This window comes from Diadema antillarum, unplaced genomic scaffold, assembly GCF_040938485.1.
Source record: "Diadema antillarum isolate AM-2024a unplaced genomic scaffold, OU_Dant_1.0 scf00000112, whole genome shotgun sequence".
NCBI classification, from domain to species: Eukaryota; Metazoa; Echinodermata; class Echinoidea; order Diadematoida; family Diadematidae; genus Diadema; species Diadema antillarum.
The window spans coordinates 349836-367696 of NW_027271001.1; the positions used below are offsets into that span (position 1 = coordinate 349836).

The 17861-nt window shown below is 40.6% G+C and overlaps 1 protein-coding gene across 1 annotated transcript in view; it reads left to right on the plus strand.

Moving 5' to 3' along the window:
- LOC139719547 (multiple epidermal growth factor-like domains protein 8) overlaps positions 1–17861 on the plus strand; it is a 101969-nt gene that overhangs the window by 36885 nt on the left and 47223 nt on the right. Inside the window, exons 5-7 of the mRNA XM_071630959.1 lie at positions 6457–6551; positions 14623–14839; positions 17017–17203. Coding sequence (XP_071487060.1) covers positions 6457–6551; positions 14623–14839; positions 17017–17203 — 499 coding nt within the window. The remainder of the gene's footprint in view (positions 1–6456; positions 6552–14622; positions 14840–17016; positions 17204–17861) is intronic.

Consider the following 17861-nt stretch of genomic DNA (forward strand, 5'->3'; position numbering starts at 1 on the left):
TTATTTTGCAACGTTGTCTAATAACTCTCATGTAAGCAAGTTCTTGCTATGGCTAATCTATTTTGTAATGTATCATAATCTATCTATGCTGAGATAGCCTAATTCAAATTTGCAGAGACATAGAAAAAGATTTGTTTTACAATCGTGATACGTTCAACTACTCATTTACCCTGTGCTGAAATCCGCATGTCTGCTCCGCACATGTTATCGCTATCGCTCAAACTTCGATCGCGATGGCTTGTGTGTGTACAGGTACACAGTGCTTGTGTGATGTACGTGTGGAGAAGCATGGGGCTGAAAAAACACGGTGTGGTGTAGTAAAAAACAAATCGGACGTTCGAAGTCGTACATTCAAGAGCTAAAACAGACAAATAGCGAATTCAAAGTCCACTGAAAAGGTCTTGACATTGTAATGTATGTTCCAATATCATGTCTGGCTTAGTTTTGAGAGAATTTTCTACACGCACGAGATCAGGAATGAGATCGGTAAACTGGCTAACAACGTGTGTACTGTGAACATGTGACTGGCTTGTGCACATGGCCTAGCTAGGTGATCGTGAGAGTGCGGCAAGAACGCTAGGAATGCACCCGAGATGCGGTGTGTTGCAAATTCTTGGGGTGAAATTAGACTTCCTTGTTCAGCCCGTCTAGTATCTATATTTTTTTTAATAATTCTAATTCTTCATAAAATCACGATAAAAAGACTTCATATATTCATTTTATATTTTAGAAGCGTAATATGAAATATATTGGGGTTTTTTTTAGTCCAAGTAAAAAAAATAGTTTGAATAAAAAAATAATAATAGATAGTCGTTCTTGACTCAAGTCTAATTTCCTGCGCCTTCTTGCAGTTACCCCGCAGTTGCCCATGGATACGATGCATGAATAATCAGCTGTTTACTGAGTCGTACTAGTGTACCACCCTACTGCTCTTCTTCAAATTGAGAGGATTGTTATTTTATCGGCGGCACTTAGTTTTATAACCTCATCCAATAAAAAGACAAATTCAAACATCAAATGGTGTGACAGTTTTTGTCAGAATTCCCTATCAATTTCAACTTGTTGCCAGGATAGTTTTCAGATTTCACTTGCTTCATTACCGAAGCTGTTTGACATTTGAAAGAACTGCTCCATAAGAAATCACCTTTCATTTGTTATTTATTTTCACAAACAAGTATTTTGGTCACTTGAATATTTCTTATTATTATTTCAATGTCATGATATTTCATGATGGTTATGTAGTCTGTCTTTACATGGCAAGATGGGATTTTTTTTTCCATCCAGGGTCAAAGAAGAAAGTGACAGGAAGGAAACCAAAAGGATAGGGAGGAAATGAAAAGGATACAATGAAACACCTGATCAGCAGGCTCTTTTTTATTACAATGGTGAATGCAGTACATCAGAATTTAAGTACAGTTCTAAATAATTTATCAGTTGAAAAATGAGCAAAGAAAGTGGATTTCATCGAGTTCTAAATGAAAACTAAATTAGCATCGCCATTATGATTTAGATCTAGAACCTAGTGCTAGTACTACAGAATAGACCTGATGCAAACTTGTTGTCAAGCTTTTGGTTGAGTTTCTTCAGAGACACGAATTTTGGTAGCACAATACCCGAGTGAATAAGAAAAAGGAAAAAAAATATAAATACACAACTGTAATGCAAGTCTCTAGACCACTGATCCCGTGCACGAGCGAGCATCAGCCCCCGTTTCTTCAGTGTCACTCTCGTCATTGGCCTAGGCTAGGCTACTCGTGTCGTAGTTTTACTCGCCATCATCAATGTCATACATGGTTACACAAAATAAATTACATCTTGCCATCACCTCAACCACAGCAAAACCCTGAATATCACTCCCATCATAGTCACTCTCAGCTCACAAAACATATCAGCAAACGATACAGACATCGCAGACCTAGCTAACTAGCTCTAAACATAGTTGTAACTACGCCACGTTAGACATTAGTTGTACACAAAAATGAAACGGAGGTGAAAAACTAGTAATGAATACACGAAGATCATCAACGATGGCATATTACCGTAGAAAAAAATACACAGAACATCTTGCACCCAAAAAAAAAATTGAGGTAAAAAACTACGATGAGAAAAACTAGGGTGAAAACACGATGCTTGGAAGACGAACGATGAAGACACTACGGCAGAAATGCTTACACGGAAAACAAACGAGTGGGTACCACACAAACTACGATGTTTTCGCACATACGTAGATAAGCTACATCGTGTTCAATCAAAAAACTCAACAAACACTAGGACAAAAACTCACCTCTAAATTGTTGCAAACGAGATAATCACTTAGAAAAAAATGAACAAAACACTCTCAGAAGTACGATTGTACTCTGAGAATGAAAGATATAGAATGATACGAAAGCAAAAGAGAGAAAAGAGAGAGAGAAATGGACGGGAAACCTAGAGAAGTTACCCACACTCACTAACGTAAATGGAATTCAACACACACACCCCCGTGCCCCAGCCAGCATAGCAGTACACGTACACACACAAGGAGATATCGTCAAGCACTCTATGAGGAGATCGATATCATGATACCGCGCGTAAGAAATCACTGCAGTTGCTGGGGCAACAAAGATACATGCGCGCTGTAAACATGAATATTGATTAGTTTCTCAGCAGGCTCGAACCCCTGGCAGGTGTTTTGGCCAATAAGAGACATTCTAAAATATGTTTCTTTGCATAAATTATTTTTCTGAGTCCCAGTAAGGATCTCTGTGATTGGCTAAAATTATTCTACAGCTCCTGGTCAAGCCTGAGGTCCTAGGACGCCCTCTTTTGGTCATAAATAATAAAAACTACGTTTTTTGTGGGAGCTGACGGGGATGGGTTAAAGTTGTTGGTGCCCTGCTTCCAGGCATGTATCATTCATATTCATGGTGAATAATTCATTAATCGGTTCGAAGACATGTAATTACATGCACTACATTGTAATAGCGTGTTGCCAGTCTATGACGTCGAAACACACCAAAGCTTTGCAACTGATTGACAAATTTCCCTACATCGACGTATAAATTTGTCAATCAGTAGCAATGAAAACATCTCGACGGAAGAATTTCATGAATTTGAACACAAAAGCTTGTTGTGCATCTGATCACAGACAAAAGAAAAGAGATAAAGCTAATGAAAAAAAAGACTGTATAAAAACAGTTACATACATGTGCAGAGATTTCAATCCACAAGCATTAGTGGGCATGCAGCTATCAAAGCATTAACATATTTTCAACATTTTGTATTATTCACCCTAGAGTGTATGTCATTGCCAACAGGCAGGTGATATTTATTTATGACCTTAAAGCATCAACCAGAGAAAATTGATAATTCAAGGTTTGCCCGTACCCTAGACCTATTGATTGCACTGCCCTGTTGCCAGGGCAGAACTTGGTGGAGTGATGAATTCTAAGGCCACATGATCCCTTTCCATTCTTCTCTCTCTCCCTCCCTCTCTTTTTCTGCGCTCGTTCTGTCTCTCTCGCTCTCTCTGGCATTCTGTCCCCCTCCTCCCCCATCTCTCTCCGTGTGGAGTTTGACACCAGTTTATCAGGGAGCTTGAGATTTTCGCAACGGGGACGTTCGGAGGAGAAATATGTTCTGTGCATGCGCAAAGATGTGCATCATGCCCATCTATTTATAGCTTGTGTCGTCCGAGTTTTTTTCACTACGCGTTCTGTGCTGTTTTTACGTCCGCTCGATTCACGTAGCGAGCTACTATTACATGATGCACCCATCATATGGGGGCGTCATTTCAAGCTACATTTCAACACAATGCAGGGAAAGAGGAGAACGTCCAACACAGTCATCGTCTCAAAAGTCCACGCCGCAAATCTAAAGCTCCCTATTATCTCCGCCAAGGAAAGGTAGTTATGTTTTCATTGGCTGTTTGTTTGTCTGTTTGCAAAATAACTCAAGTTGTGAATGAATTTGAATGAAACTTGCAGAAAAAGTTGTTAATGACATAAGGAACAAATAATTGAATTTTGGTTGTGATTCGGGTATTTTTAAATGGATTTTTGAAGAATTTTTGATCTTTTGGCAAATAGGGTCAGTGATCTTGGGAGTTCAAGTTGCACATATTTGAGCTTTGCTTACGTGCACTAGAGTGCGTGCTATGCTCAAGGCACCGTTCAGCATGCCGGAATCTGTGTGATGTATGATAACGCAGAAGGGTTCTTTATCAGGAAATCGCGAGATTTTCAGCATGCGTGTATGGAAGCCTGTGGAAATGGGCTGCAAAAAACACAAAACATGCATGTGATGGGGTTGACCTCCAAATCATTTTTTTTTGGGGGGGGGGGGGGGGGGTGGGGGAGGGGATGGAGCTTACGGTGACCCTTCAACCTCTTTCGCAGAGAGACCGTGCTCCTCAAATGCTCGCACTGCAGTCCAAACGAGCGCTTCTTACTGCTAAAGGAGTGATTGATTGGAACTCGGAGAGAAACCACACCTCCCCCCTTGCTCTGAAATTACGCAGAATCCACAAATAATCCACAAAGCCTTCCTCGGTCATACGTGTGAACGAACGATAATTTGAATGGTCGTAATTGCAATCTGGATGGTGTAAACCAGCTTTACAATTACGTTTCTTGGCCCATCTGAAAACGGCTTAAGTTACGGAGTGTCATACACTGAAAGGGGTCTCCTTGGTCCCTCTCCCACTCTCTTTCCCTTCTCCCATATGCAATTCCACACTTGGCAAAAGAACTTGTTTAAAGGGGATGACTAGTAACTGATCAGTGGGAATCAGTGGGAATGCTGGGGGATGATTGTTCCAATCCTTGTGGGATTCTTTCATGAGTATGTTATATATCTATTGTTATGTGAAAATTATTTGCTTCAGAATGGTCTCATATTCAAGTAATGTGCAGTTTAATGTTTCCAGGTTAGCATGCCTGTACAGTGACGGGGCGATCGGAAACATTAAACTGTACATTACTTCAATATGAGACCATTCTGAAGCAAATAATTTTCTCACAACAATAGATAGTATCTTCCCACAAGGATTGGAACAATCATCCCCCAGCATTCCCACTGATTCCCACTGATCAGTTACTAGCCATTCCCTTTCAGTTCAGTCTGCTGTCTGCAATTAGACTGTAAGCACCTTTCCACAAAACATATAGCATGCCTATCAAATGGACAAGTCTTGATTATGATACGTGGAAGATGATATCAATATATGAAACATGTAACGTTTGAAAAAAAAATTTGAAGTATGCATCATGGCGGAAATTGGTACAAGTACGAATAAACATTAGAGGAACTTTTTAAAAGTATTTCTCGGGGGGGGGGGGGGATGGATGTGATTCAGGTTTCCTTACAGGTTTACAACAAATACAACTGTTTCACAAAGATAAGAATGAAACCTGTTTCTACACACCAGCCCTTCAAGTGCTCTCCTTTTTTTCTCCACTCTACTCCCACTTCCCTTTCTCTCTCTCTCCCTCTCTTCCTCTCTCTCCTCCTCACCCTGAATACTATTAACCTACTTAATACCTTTGTCCAAGGTTCGTACTTGACGATGTTAGGAAGTGAGTGAGTACGAGGCGAGAGAACAAGGTTTCCTCCCGCTTCCGCTTCGGCGGTGAATTTCTGTTCCAGTGCGTCACATGACCGCTGAGCGCACCCCTGTTCAAAGGAGAATTTCCAGTCGGTGCTCACTCCCGACCTTTTCTTCTTTTTAGTGTGTTAAAATTCGTGTGTTAAAATTCATGGATGTTTCTTTTCCTATGTTCAGCCTTGTAATGAACTATTTTTATTCACCTGTTCCTTCCAATTATGTTCCTTAGGCAGGAATTCACTTAGCAATCATCAGTTGTTACTACAGTACTGTAGGTAGGGCAAGCCTCTGGCAAGCTTTGTGGTTGTATAAAGGCACTTTTTTGTGAGCAAAGCGTGCATAGAAAATTAGAATTTGATACATTACAGAAATGGTCTATTAGGCCAGTTTAGCCTGCAGTGCCGGTCAGATAGCTGTCATTATTCAAGAAAACCTGGCAATGAGCCATCTGATACACCTGTTTCGCCATAATGCTCTTAACGTAAATGATTAGATGCTTGGCCAATGGCCATTGAGAGAGAAAGTGGTCGAACGTACTTGTCAGTATTATTGTTTGTGATTGTGTAGGCCAACATCTTCACATGTCCGATGAGCTGGTGCAAAACTTGCTTAACTCCTTAAGTGCCACTCGACTCGTCGGCAGCGTGCCAATTGTTATTGAAATCAAAGAGCGCTGCTGGTGATTGAGATTTCACAGTTTGCGATGGGAAGGATTCAGAAATTACCTCACCTTCAGTGTGCAAGTGATTCAGAGTGGATAGATAATGAACATTACACACTACAAGTGTGTGATGTGTGCATATTGCAAGAGGGTGGTAGATTCGCACCTCACCAATTACAATATGTTCAACTCGTCTCTCTTGTCTATGCAGGATTTGACCTCAACACTCCCCTGGAGGACCTGTTACAGTACAGCTTTGAGACAGACGAGTGGGCTCAAGTCACACCAAATGGGGGCGACAAACCGGTTAGTACCTTCATAACACTCCACAGGAACACATCTTCTGTTTATTGTATCTTCCATCCCCTGTATTCCCACCCCACTTTTCCATCTTCCAGTATTCATCCATCTACACCCCCATTTCCTATGCCCCATCCTCCAACCATATTATCCCCCATTCCAATCCCCCGTGCTCTATTCTGTAACCATTCATCTCCTATTTGTCATTACTTATGCCCCGCATTCACCTCTGTTCCATCTGCCCATCCCATCATTCCCCTTTCCACCATCCTCGATTTTCTGTCCATTCATCTTCCATTCCTCTCTTCCCCATTCCCATCCTTCCATATTACTATATTTTCTATCTATCCTCCATTCTCCCATTCTACCATCTATCATCCCTACCCCATCCTTCATCTTCAGATCATCCCTATTTTCCCCTTCTCCATCAGCCCATCTTCCATTCCTCATCCTGCAATCCTGCATTTCATGTCTGCCATCCTCATCCTGCAATCCTGCATTTCATGTCTGCCATTATCCCTTCCTTATACCATTAATATCTTCCACCCCCATACCTCAATCCCCATCTTTATCCCATCGTCCTCCATTCTTCCTTATTTCACCATCTTCCCGTGTTCCTCTTTCCACCATCTTCCAGTCTCCATCTGCCATTCTCCACCCCCATCCCACCATCTTTCATTACTGATAATATCAACCTCCATTTCCCATCTCTCATCCCCTACCCCCATCCTTCACCCTCTCCTACATCTCCTCCTACCATGCCCTTATCCCCTTCTTCCTCCATTTTACACCCCACTGCTTCAACTTCTATTAATCCATCCCCACCCCTGTTCTCCATCCTTGATCCCTCCATCCCCATCATTCTTGTTCTATCCTTCATCCGTTCATCCTTAATCTTCACTGCTCTATCTTGTATCCAGTCCTCCCCATTCCCATCCCCGCTGCTCTAATCTTTATTCCATCCATGCCCCTCTATTGTACCTCTCTAGAGTCAAACTTGTCTATAGCGACCACCGTCTATAGCGGCCACCTGCCCTATGCAACCACCAAACACAATCCCCCCCCCCCCCAAGAGAAAAGCCATGTGACCCTGTGTATAGCAGCCACCTGGTTACAACGACCACTTCCTTCATCTCCCTTGGGGTGGCAGCTGTAGACAGGTTTGGCTGTATTTCCATCCTTTCTGTCTGCCGAACCTCTTACATGTACTTCTCATTCCACCATCCTCCGTCCTCTGTCTGATCATCTTCCATTCCTCAACCCCCATCCTCGCTTCCCCATGCCTTCATCCTTTCTTCATCCCTCGATCCCTTCATCTGTTGCTGTTTGTATTTTTAATACACTGTTACGTATGTATAAATGCTTTGTATTTTGTATTTTTGTGTAGAATGATGTATGTTATATTGCAGCGTGCTTTTGGAAAGCAGATTTGTAAAACTGTATAGGCCAACCCTTCAGTGTAAAATTTAGATAAAACAAGATGAATGAATATTTTATATACATCCCTTCTCCATGATCCATCCTCCCATCATCCATTCCTCATTCCACCATCCTCTCTACCTTGTTTCCCTACCCCTTTGCCCTGCCCCCTCTTCCCATCTCCCATCTCAGTCTCCATACCCCAAAAACAACAGTGTTGTGGAGAGAAATCGTGTTAACCAGTTGGGGACGGACTGAGTTTGCTACAACACACATTTCCCATAGACACCTGCCCGAGTATAAACGGTACTTGGGACTCGTCCTCAACGGGTTAAACAAATGTGTTGATTAGGCAGATGTCTGTACCATATTTATAAAGTTTATTTCATGAAATGACATAGACAGGCAGATTCAAAAAACAATTTGCAGTCAAATATATTAGGATTGCTATTCAGGGTATGCCATATAAACATTCATATTTTGGCGTGTGGGAGTAACACGATTATCATCTTCCAAGTTCGGAAAATGTCACATCTGAAATTTCAGAGCATTGTTTCAAACTAGAACTGGATAATGAATCACCATTCTATGTGTGTCTGAAAGTGTGGCGACCATCGAACAGTACAACTCGGCGGGGCTTAATGTGAGTGTGCGCAAAAGATGGCCAGAGGGAGGCCAGGCAGGGACTAGCAACAACATCATGACCATTAAACAACATGCTCAGTGGGAAACTGCCCATCTATACCATGTTTTCCAGAATGGCTGAGATTATGCATTTGATGAACAGTCTGTCATCTATATGATGATCATTCATATATTGTTTCTTTATCAAGTTTTGTTATAAACTAGTTTGCATCTGAACAGGGTATAATATCTCACAGATGATTCACCAAGCCCACATCAAAGGGATCAGATTACTGACTGATTACTGTCTCTTAGTCTTAGTGGTGTCAAGTTTACATGGACATTGAAAAGTGCATGCAAACTTTCCATTGTTCATGAAATCCAGTCATCGTGATCCACTGTGTAAGTTGTAAAGGCTGGAGATTTTTCAAAGGTTCAGTATTCATGAAGAGATATTCAGTTAGATAAGGCATAGGCTTTGGCTCGTTACTCTGTCTATTTGATACACGAACCCAAAAGGCGTATAATCTTTTGAGTACTTGTTTCTTGATTGTAATGCCTCTTACAGAAAGACCCTCCAAAGAAAGGAGAAGAAGAGGAAGAAAAAAGAAAATTGGAATTGAAATATATTAAAGGGGCTGTACAGTACTGGTTGAGGTGGGGATTCACGTTTGTTACATTCCTAAGTGAGATGATAATGAGAAACCTCTTATGAAATATGAAAGAGCATGTAATTCTAAGGAAGATTCAATGTTAATTTGATGAAAATTGGTTTTCAAATGGCTGAGATATCAAAAAAAGTGATGATAATAAAAGACTACAGGCCATGCCTTTTATTAGGATCTCTTTGTTTCACCTTGTTTTTGGATATCTCAGCCATTTCAGAACCGAGTTTCATCAAATAAACTTTTGATACCCCTTAGAATTGCATTCTCTTTGACATCTCATAGAGTGGTTTCTGAATATCTCGCAAAACGTTAAAAGCTAAATCCTCACCTCGACCAGAACTGTACACGCCCTCTAAAGCCTGTCTGCTTCCATAAGTATCCCCATATTTCTTCATGAAAAAAACAACAACGAACCAACCAAAGAGTGAGTATGACTTCATATACTGTAAATGCTGATATTTTTGTAGTACATTAATTTTCGCCTATTTTGTGCTACTTTTGGCAAATGCTATAACCCACAAAAATATCTTCACAATTTTATCAGCTTATTTTGAATGGGTTGGAAATTGCATAGTGGAAATTGCATAGTGCAAATTAAAAAAACCCACAAATATATATTTTTTTTCATCCATTCAGCGCAAAAGATCACATGTAATTGCACAAAATATTGATGTTTACAGTATGGACCAGTAGACTTTGCATCCAATTGTGGGAATGTAAATAGTCTTCTTTGGATCAGACATACAGTCATAACACTAACAGGGAGATAGGCCTAACTAGGCCGTGGGGACCTCCGAGGCCCCCCCCCCCTCGACGTTTCGCACAGTGTATCGCTATCGCGAAAAGCTATCGCTGCAATGTTTCATAGCTTTTTTCTTTCGAGTCTCCCGCATCTTTTGACAACAAATTTGCGATGCCTGGGCGCGTGGTTCCGAAGTTGCGCGTGTATGTGCATGTCAGGTAAAAAATTGCTCAAAAACGTGAATTCGTGTACAATTTCAATGCAAACCGTGCTTACAGGCAAATTTCATAAAAGCACGATTATTTGGGAGTTTTATTGATCAAAATCAATTAATAACATATTTTCTTGTTCGGAACTATGTCGCGGACAAATTTCATCAAAAAAACAATGAAAAACAAAGTCGAAAAAACAAAGAAATATGTAAGAAATTAAAAAAACAATAAAATACTTAAAGTTTTTTTCTTACATTTGCTAAGGACACTAAAAAGAATATTTACTCAAAAAATGTGCCTGTTTTGAGCTTTAGTGATTTACACCAAATTGTCCGATTTCATACATCATTATGCATAAATTAGCATAATTTAGCATAAATGATAATTTTTTGAAAGATTAACTTCATGGTACTTGAGATTACGTCATAGGCAATGTGTGTGCCAATTTTTGTCGCGATCGCGCGGTCGACGGCCGAGAACTGCCCCCCCCCCACTCTATCATCTACCAAAAAAAACCGGCCTACGGCTTGTAGTTAGGGTTAAACCCACCTCACCCAATCCAGCTTCACTCAACCCAACCATCAACCCTGAGCTTACAGGCCCAGTTTCAAAAATACTCCTGAAGAAGAGCAGCATAAGGTCTACCTTACCATCCATTTCCCCCCTTAGTAGCAGCGTTTTTCATTTTTACTGGTATTTGGGCATAGTGCTCATGGATCATGGAAACTACTTGTCAACAAGACATTTGATACCAGTGCCAGCACTTAAATGTGCCTTCACTGGTTTTTGCGGTTTCTTCAGGCAAGGAAACAATAACAAGCCTGTTGAAAAGATTATATTCATACAGTAGGAAAAACAAGTACCTGGCCAGGAAGAGAGGGAAAGCTATGAAGAGATAGGAAGAAAGAGAATGAGAGAGAAAGAGAGAGAGAGAGGGAGGATGGAAAAGGAGTGGCCAGATGAAAGAATTGACAATAGCCCTTTTTAGACAAGTTTGTGTTTCTTAACCCCGTACTTTCTCTGACCCAGGACTATCGTTACTCCCGTACCAAATTTTTCAGCTTTTTACACTCGCCAATAAATCCTGTACTAAGCTCTTGTCCTGTGCTAAAGAGAAAACTGACCTTTTTACACTCGTATTTCTTAGTCCCGTACTTTCTAAACCACATGAATATTCATGATTACGCTGTGCACTGTACTAAGTACACGCATGCACCGGCAGTACTTGATTTCCTCGTTTCTGATTGGTCAGTGGGGGTCGGACTTCGTCTCTTCTTCGTCTTCGTTTCTTCGTTCTGTTTACACTCGGTTGCTTGGCACCGCAATTGCGGTACTAACCCTGCTTTTTTGCACGGCTAGATAGTAGGGGATTATCGGTGGGGCTAGCCCACTTTGGCAAAAACAAGTGTAAACAGAAAGTGGGCTAAGGAAAGTCCGGTACCAACGGTGGGGCTAAGGTCCCCCCTTTAGCCCCACCGTTGGTACGGGACTAAGCAAAAATTTGGAAGTGTAAAAAGCCCTAATAATTCCTACTGGTTGTCCAGGCTTCCTCGATAACCTTGTTGTTGGTCAAGGTCTAAATTTGAACGGCAGAGCTAGAGGCACGAGGAATCCAAACCGTGTACCGTGTGGCAACTAGATTCTACATTTCCTGCTGCTGAACTTCCCTGGACTTGATTCTATCAGAGACTCCAACCCCCAAACACATCGTAAATGGGAGATTCTCCTTGCCATGACCCTCAAGCAAAACGAAGACTGTGATTGCACAAACAGGCACACACTATGTGTGTGTAGTGCTTAAATCATGAACTCGAAACGCAATGTCCCTTGAGGCTGGGGTCGACCTCTTGGGTTATAGAATGCTCTCTGATACTATTTTACCCTTGTTTTGGAACATAACTGACGAAACTAAAGTTGGGCGGGAGAAGCGAGAGAAAATACATCTTTTAAGTGGGAGACACACAGCTAGATTGGGAGAAATCCAATCTCAAGTGGGAGAAAGGGAGATTTAGCAAAAAAAACCTTCAAAGTAGAGGAGTTTTAGGGTGTGTTTATGCTCAGTTTGCGAAGGCAGAATCAGCGTTTTGAAATGCTGATTCAAAATGCCGTTCACGGTAGCTCTGATTATGCTCGCTTTCTTTGACCTTGGAAAGAGAGTTTGCGATTTACTGACCTCAGCAGAGGCAGGTCATATTGGGGAGCGCGCTTTTTTGGAAGTTTTGGCCTGAGTGTGTGTATTGTTCATGTTTCGTAGCATGTCTGATATAATTTTGATTGCTTTACTAATAACACACGTACATGAACTGTAGACAATGATAGGAAATATGAGTATTTATTTCATTGACAAATTGTTGCCAAAATTGGAATGTATGATATGTAGTGAGCTCTTCATGCATTAATATGGCTGTCACCATGTACAGTAATGTACCAACAGGGAGCTCGAGGGATCAGCTTTGGTCTGCAAATTGTGTTTTGCAGCACATTAATCGAAAGGTCGGCTGGCCTGGCACACGCAATTTCAAGTGAACTGGAAAGGCGATGGAGATGACGTCATTTAAACGCGTTACATGTGATGTGAGTTGCGTTTATGCTTCCCCGTCAAACGTGATTTGTCAGAAACGGCGATCGTAAACGCACTTTTTTGTGCATTTTGAAACGACGTTTTGAATTGGTGTTTATATCAAAATGAGCAAGGGCACAACCGCGTTTTGAACTAAACACGTATCAAAACGCTGATTCTGGCCCGAAAAGGGGAAGCATAAACACGGCCATAGTCTCTTATTATCTTTTTTTTAAGGAGAGAGGGGATGGTGTATGCAGTCAGATGATGTGATTTTTGTTTTGTAAGATTGGAAAGAAGGCTACAACATGTACAGCAGGAGATTTTGCAAAAATGGCCTCACAAAGCAGGAGAGTTAGATTTGTTTTATTCTCTTTTTTTTTTTTTGCAGGAGTGGGGGGGGGGCAAGGTAGATGCAATCAAATTATGTGATTTGTCTGTGTGAGTGTGTGTGTTTCTGGAAAGAAGGCTACAGATACTGGACAGGCGTAAATATTCACAATTGAATGACACACGCCTTAAAAATAAAAAACAACAACAATCAACACACTGTTAGGCAGTCACTGTAATAAAAGCTCTCCATAAAAGAGTCATCGAACTTGTACTGGGCTGTACCACAGGCAGAGAATGATGGCGTGCCAGTGGGAACAAAAGTGAAAGTTACTTTCACGTCACGATGTCACAATCAACTCAAATGACCCCGTTCGTTCATCAGAGTGCCTTTCCTTCCTGCGTGCATGCATGCATGCCCCTTCGTGAAGCTTGCTGCTCGAGTTTCGATTGCGCCGCTTCGGTTAATTTCTTAATGGGGCATCTGCCTTCACTTGTCAATCTCTGCAGATATACAGGTACCTGGGAAAAACAACGACGACAACATCAGAAAGGGGGATGTCTTCATTGATCTGCAGAATCGAAAGACAGATGAAAGTGAAATTAGCACTCTGAATAGGAAACGATCATATGATATATCCCGCAGAAGTGGGAGGTTGTTGTGCTTTGTGTTATATGGAATAGAAATGGCATGCTCAAAGAAGATGAACTCTTGTTTATATGTTTTTCTTTTACCTTGCTGGCCCTGGGAAGAGAGAGTGGGGGAAGTTACGGTCACATGGTTGTGATTTCTGCTTAGGGTTCTTGAACATACAAAACCCAGGGGTATTCATTTCATGTTTGTATGCATACTGGGCATCATAAAAGTTAATGATACACAGTTTAATTGGTAAAATTCTCTTTGTGACCAGATGCAAAAGACTGTAAACCACAACACCAGAAGTACGGTAGGCCTATTATAGGCCTATTATGGTCTGTAATCCATAATGTATACGCCATATATTTCGTGAGGCTAAATGTTCACGAATCGGGAAGGCCGGACGATTTCGCGAGTGGTTGAATTCGCGATCGTGTAGTCCTGTACTGAACGGAGAAATGTACGGGCGTACGTCACATCCACATCAGGATCAGAGTCAATATTTTCATGTGTCTTTAATTTCGCGAATGGCACCTGACTCGCGCAATTTGCGAAAATAAAAACCTCGTGAAATATATTGCGTATACAGTACGTACATGTAGCTGCAGGAAATGTGGACTGCCATGCATCCAGCAATTACTGACCTAGGGCTTGTCATTGTGATTAAAAGTGAACAAAAGCTTGCTACAAATGCAAGGTAGCATGTTTCCAGTGGCTGTCATCAGTGATCATAATGATTTGATATCAAACTTCTCGCCAGTAAAAATCAATTCACAGCTCTTGGCCATCGAGATGGCAGATTTTTCTTGACCCAAATTCTCTTCACCAAAATTTTGTTGACTCATTCTAGATAATGAATATCCAATTCTTTTTTCTTGCCACCAGAGTGGTCGATATGGTCACACTATGGAGCTTTATGACAACCAACTCCTTGTCTTTGGAGGAAGGCTGGCCAACGGTTCGAGGTCCAACGAGCTCTGGTCTTTTGACCTTTCCACCCTGACCTGGGAACTTCTTCCTGCTGGAACCGAGTCCGTCCCACCAGGCATTTCACAACACTCCTCCTGCATAGTGGAATACTCCTATCTTGTCATTCTTGGAGGTGAGTTGGAAAAACAAGAGTAATTTCTTATACTGTATAGGCCAATGCTGATTTTTTATACTGTATAGGCCTCAGTAGTGATTTCTTATACTGTACAGGCCACAGTAGTGATTTCTTATACTGTATAGGCCATAGTAGGGATTACTTATACTGTATAGGCCATTGGAAGGATTTCTTATAGGCCTACTGTATCCCATAGGTCACCATAGGGATTTCTTATACTGTACAGGCTGCTTAAGGGGTATGTTTTGCTGTATAGGCCACAGTAGTGATTTCTTATACTTTATAGGCCACAGTTATGATTTTCTATACTGTATAGAGCATCTGATGGGGCAAGTTAAACTCAAGTAGTACAAATAAATTGAGGTGGCGCTATGCCTTTTATACGGGTCACTTGCTCAAATGGTCTTTTCAATACAAATGGGAGAAAGTTTGTAAAATTTTGCTTTTTAATTTTGCCCTGCTCTGTGCAGTATAATTGCAGTTAATATGTTCAGTCGGAAAATAGAAATGAGCATAGATTTGATTGTAACAGTGGATGGTACTCAGTAGTTAATTTGTGATTAAAGTCATCGACTCTGCGTGAATTTCTTGTTGCATGCGCTCAGTGCCACTATCACACAACATACTTCAACAGTTATATAATTTCACTCTTCATTTAATACACACATGTATTCAGTATAAACATGCTTTGATAGAGGCAAGCTGAATTTTCCGTCGGGAGGGCAGCTGCAGTTGACACGCTCGCTGTTCGCTATGCTGAGACGTCTGACATTTAAAACGCATAAATTAGCATGAAGTGTAGCTTGGTAGACTGCAGCACTGGATTGTGATGCAAGATATTTTGTAGGGTTCTGTACTTAACCTGATTGCATGTACATGTACATTATTTACTTTCTGTGCCTTCGATGGAACATGGAGTGGAATATTAGTGCCTCAAATTCCTATACAGCAGGGCAGTGTTATAAAGTAACAGTCCATAACGATGAGATGATGTATCAAAGGGGACTTCAATATTCATTGCAAGACACTGGTGTCTATACATTGAAATGTGCTTACAGTTCAAAAATCATCCGAATCCCCCATACTAACACTCATTGATTATTTAAAACTGTATCAATATACAACTTGTATTGTGTAAAGCTTGTACGTGCTTGCACATACACTGAATGTACATAGTATGTACATACTGTATACATGCATAGTATGTAATGTATTCTTTGCAATATGTGTGGATGTACTCTTGTCTGTTTTAGCTATTTGTATGATTGCTTGCTATCTGGCATATACTGTGTGTATGTGTGTGTGTGAGTGTACATACAATGTACATATGTGCTTGCTGAAATTTTTGAGTACTGTATCAAGCAGTACATGTACGTTAACCCTTTGTGGTTAACTAGTCAGTATGTAAAGCTGATAACTACATTTCGTCGGTTGAGAATGAGAACGACGTTAAGTTGTCTCCAACACTATGGGTTTTGTGGCAACTTAATGGCCTTCTCATTCGCACCCAACAATTTGTAGTACTCATATTTACCTTAATCATTTTAAGTATATTTCAGTAAAAAAAAAGCAAAATGATTTTGGAATGAAAAATTATTTTTGCAAGACTATTCATCTTTTTTTCATACTATTTTCCAATTACCTCAAAGTAAGAAAAAATGGATTATATATTTTTGTATCATCAGAATCTTTTTGCTTTTTTTGTTTCAATGCGCATCAGTATATTTTGATGTGCAGATGTTAGCAACACTGATAATGTGTGTTTTGCTAAAATCATGTTGTGACAGTCCATTATTTAAAGTCAAATATACGTAATCTTCATGGGCACAGTGTAAAAATATGTGAGTATGAAAATTTCCAACAGTGTTAGCAACACTGATAATGTGTGTTTTGCTAAAATCATGTCGTGACAGTCCATTATTTAAAGTCAAATATACGTAATCTTCATGGGCACAGTGTAAAAATATGTGAGTATGAAAATTTCCAACAGTGTTAGCAACACTGATAATGTGTATTTTGCTAAAATCATGTCGTGACAGTCCATTATTTAAAGTCAAATATACGTAATCTTCATGGGCACAGTGTAAAAATATATAAGTATGAAAATTTCCTCTCTTTTTCATATAAAGTCCTGTCACATGATCTTTCTTATCTTCCATTTCGTGTAATCGCAGGCGAGAGCGAAGATGACTTCTTCTTAGGGACCATCTACAAGTACGACCTGCAGGTTCCCAGCGGCTGGGAAGAGATCATTCCGGTCGGGGGCGTGGTCAGCCAGTTCAAGCTGAGGGACCACAGCAGTGTCTATCACTACGACACCAAGTCCATCATCGTCTTTGGGGGCATCCACGCCAACGCAGAGTAAGCTTCCCCAAGATTGACTAGGTCGACCCGTTTCACCTACAAGTTTGAGTCCTCACATCGAATCAGGCCGTGCAACTTTGTTGTTGGTTTTGTGATGCACGGTCACATATGTACATCGGAGTGTACGCTCGACAGTAACTTTCCACCCCAGTCGATATTCTTTGGCTGCCTGTGTAGAATTTTAATACAGCTGTACACAATTGAAGACCTGAAAATAAGAACGACCCAGGTCCAATTTGTTTTTTTTGCCAAATTCAGTTTGACATGGGAAATTGTAGCTTATGCATGGACTCATCTTGTGTGTTAATGATAAATCCTAATTACCCCCAGAAGTGCCTGAAATGAATGAGTGAAATCTTATATGAATGTAAAAATGACCCAAGTCCAGGACTTGGGTCATTTTTACATTCATATTATAGCGCCCTCTCTCATCACTTCTCTCATCTCATATAGCAGCCTATCCTGTATATGATTCAAAGAACGGCCCAAGTCCATCACACAAAATGGCCTCTCCACAATTAATATAAACGTTAATTGTTATAATGATATATATTCTAATTTCTATATACAATGTTGCCTTCCCATCGCATTTAGATAGAATATCATTGGACAAATTAAAAAGATATTAAGTTTTTTTACGGTTACTCGAAATGGC